At 32.5% G+C, this 2,229-nt stretch overlaps 1 protein-coding gene across 1 annotated transcript; it reads right to left on the bottom strand.

The window, feature by feature from the left end:
* On the bottom strand, positions 1-585 carry LOC105139183 (putative F-box protein At3g10430). The gene has a single exon (XM_011045542.1). It carries the CDS (start codon positions 583-585, stop codon positions 1-3), a length of 585 nt encoding a protein of 194 aa, XP_011043844.1.
* Positions 586-2,229: the final 1,644 nt, after the last annotated feature.

The following is a 2,229-nucleotide window of genomic DNA, read 5'->3' as shown; positions in this document are numbered from 1 at the left end:
TTAGACACCATACTCGTTCACAACCCATACGTAAATTTCATAAGGAGCATCCCACTTACGTACAGTCACAGACAAACAATCCTTCAAAACCCCCAACCTTATGAATCCATCCAAATTTCCATCACAGATAGAAGGTGCCGGCAATCTCTTGAACTGCTCACTTTCAAAGTCGAAAGAGCAGATACACTCCAAACTTGTTTCATTACGGGCCCAGTGGATGCAACCATGCAGAGAGGTATTAAAATCCAGTCCTCCAATGCTGAAACCATTTGCTACGCTTCTCCAATGTCCTGTCTTAATTGTGTATATTTCAGCCTTAGGGTACTTATGCCGATCATTTTGATAAAAAGTCCACAGCACTTTGTATTGATTGCCAGTGGCACTACATCCAAGAACAAAATAGTTGCCATACAAACATGTTTTTTGATCATCCACATGGATTTCGATGTGCTCACATAAAATTGGATTGCAAACATGAATAACATTGCGGAATTCACCTCCTGATAAGCAAAGCAGTCCATTACAAGAATTCATCAACTCAATATTTGCTGTGGCTGGTAAGTTGGTTTCAGGAACAAACTCCATTCTCTCAACCTTGAAAGTTTAACCAGTTTCCTCAATCCGGAATAAACGGAATATACTTGATATGCCTCCTTCAGGCAAGGCTTTGATCAAGATTCCAGGGGGGAATCTTGAAAGGTGGGAGATGGCCAAGTCTTGCAAACGCACCGGAAGCTCAAGATGGTCTTCACGGGAAATCTTGATAGTATGTCAATCATCACATCTGCTGAGAGCTTGGCGACTATGGTGTTTGACACTTCTTCTTTCGTATCAAAGTTTTCTTGCATAAAGGGACAAGATAAGGTAAACTTTGTTTCAAGAAGAGGGTTTTTGGAGCTTAGGCTGTTTGCTTGTTTATCTAATGTTGTGATTCACAAGTCTCTCACTGCATGCGCATATATTTAAGCAAGAGAAGCCTGAGGAAGTTGGTGGGGTTTTGGAGAGGAGTTAGAGAAATGAATGCAAGATGAGTGGCCATACTTGAAGAATGAAGCTGAAGAAGGAAAGAAAAAACGCAATGAATGGGTTGAATCGTCAAGGCTTGTGCGTGAAAGGAAGAAGAAGAGAAGAGTTGGCAATCCTGGTTCAGTTTTGAAGTTTGTTGAAGCTATATAATGATCGCCTCAGAACAGAGAATTTGACTCAAGAAGATGGATCAGATTGAGCATATTTAAGGTTTGAGAGGATTTCATAGCGCCAAACTCTTGGGCTTGAGATTTGGTTTATAGATTGAGTTATTATTATCCAGCAATGGCATATTACGCAGCAATGGCATAGGTAGGGTCTACCTGGGTCTTTTATTAGTATTTAGTTTATTGAAAAATCATAATGAAGTTGAAATTAGAGGTGTAATCAGAGCAAGCTCTTGATTCATACAGACCATGCAAGAGGATAAACTTTCTGAACAAAAAAGAGAAAAGATATAACGAGTATTTACCGACGAGTATCTCGTTAAATCATTGTACCCGTAAAAATATTATTATCAAGTAAAATAATATGATATTTGATATTTAAATAATTAATTTTAATGTAAATAAAAGATTATTAGTGTATATATCCTGTAGTTAATTAATTGAATATATATTACTGTATTTATATAAATATATTTAATTTATTAATAAAAACTTATTTATTTTTAATATTCATCAAATATTTGATTAATGAATCTAGAATAAAAATAATTTAAAAAAAAATTGCAAAGAAAATTATAAAATTATAATTATAAAATTTTTATTGCATCAAAGTATTATTATTAAAATATTTATTGTCAATGCTATATTAATATTGGTTATTAATTAGAGCTATTAAGATTAATATATATATATATATATATATATATATTTTATGAAAAGAAACAACTATTTTCATAAGCTAAGGTATAAGAGATACTTAGAATTAATATACAAGTATTTGTAATATGACATGTTTACTGAATTGACTTGCATCATAATTCAATATGGAGATATTATTTATGTTTATAAAAAATTTTAAATGATAATTATATAAGTGATTCTTTATTTTTAAATTTTATAGAGTCTCGTAATGCTTTTATTTTGAGCATATGACTCTAATGTTTTCTTCTATGTTGTTTTATGTAGGCTTGTTTAAGCTGTGATGATATGAAATATGCAAGCTTAAAAGAATCTCCACCATAACTGATATTTATTT

The sequence above is a fragment of the Populus euphratica genome, unplaced genomic scaffold (assembly GCF_000495115.2).
Source record: "Populus euphratica unplaced genomic scaffold, PopEup_1.0 scaffold139.1, whole genome shotgun sequence".
Taxonomy (NCBI): domain Eukaryota; kingdom Viridiplantae; phylum Streptophyta; class Magnoliopsida; order Malpighiales; family Salicaceae; genus Populus; species Populus euphratica.
This window is presented reverse-complemented; position numbering and strand designations above follow the sequence as displayed.

Coding starts and splice junctions, on each gene's coding strand:
- LOC105139183 (XM_011045542.1), bottom strand. CDS start 585: ATGGAGTTTGTTCCTGAAACCAACTTACCAGCCACAGCAAATATTGAG.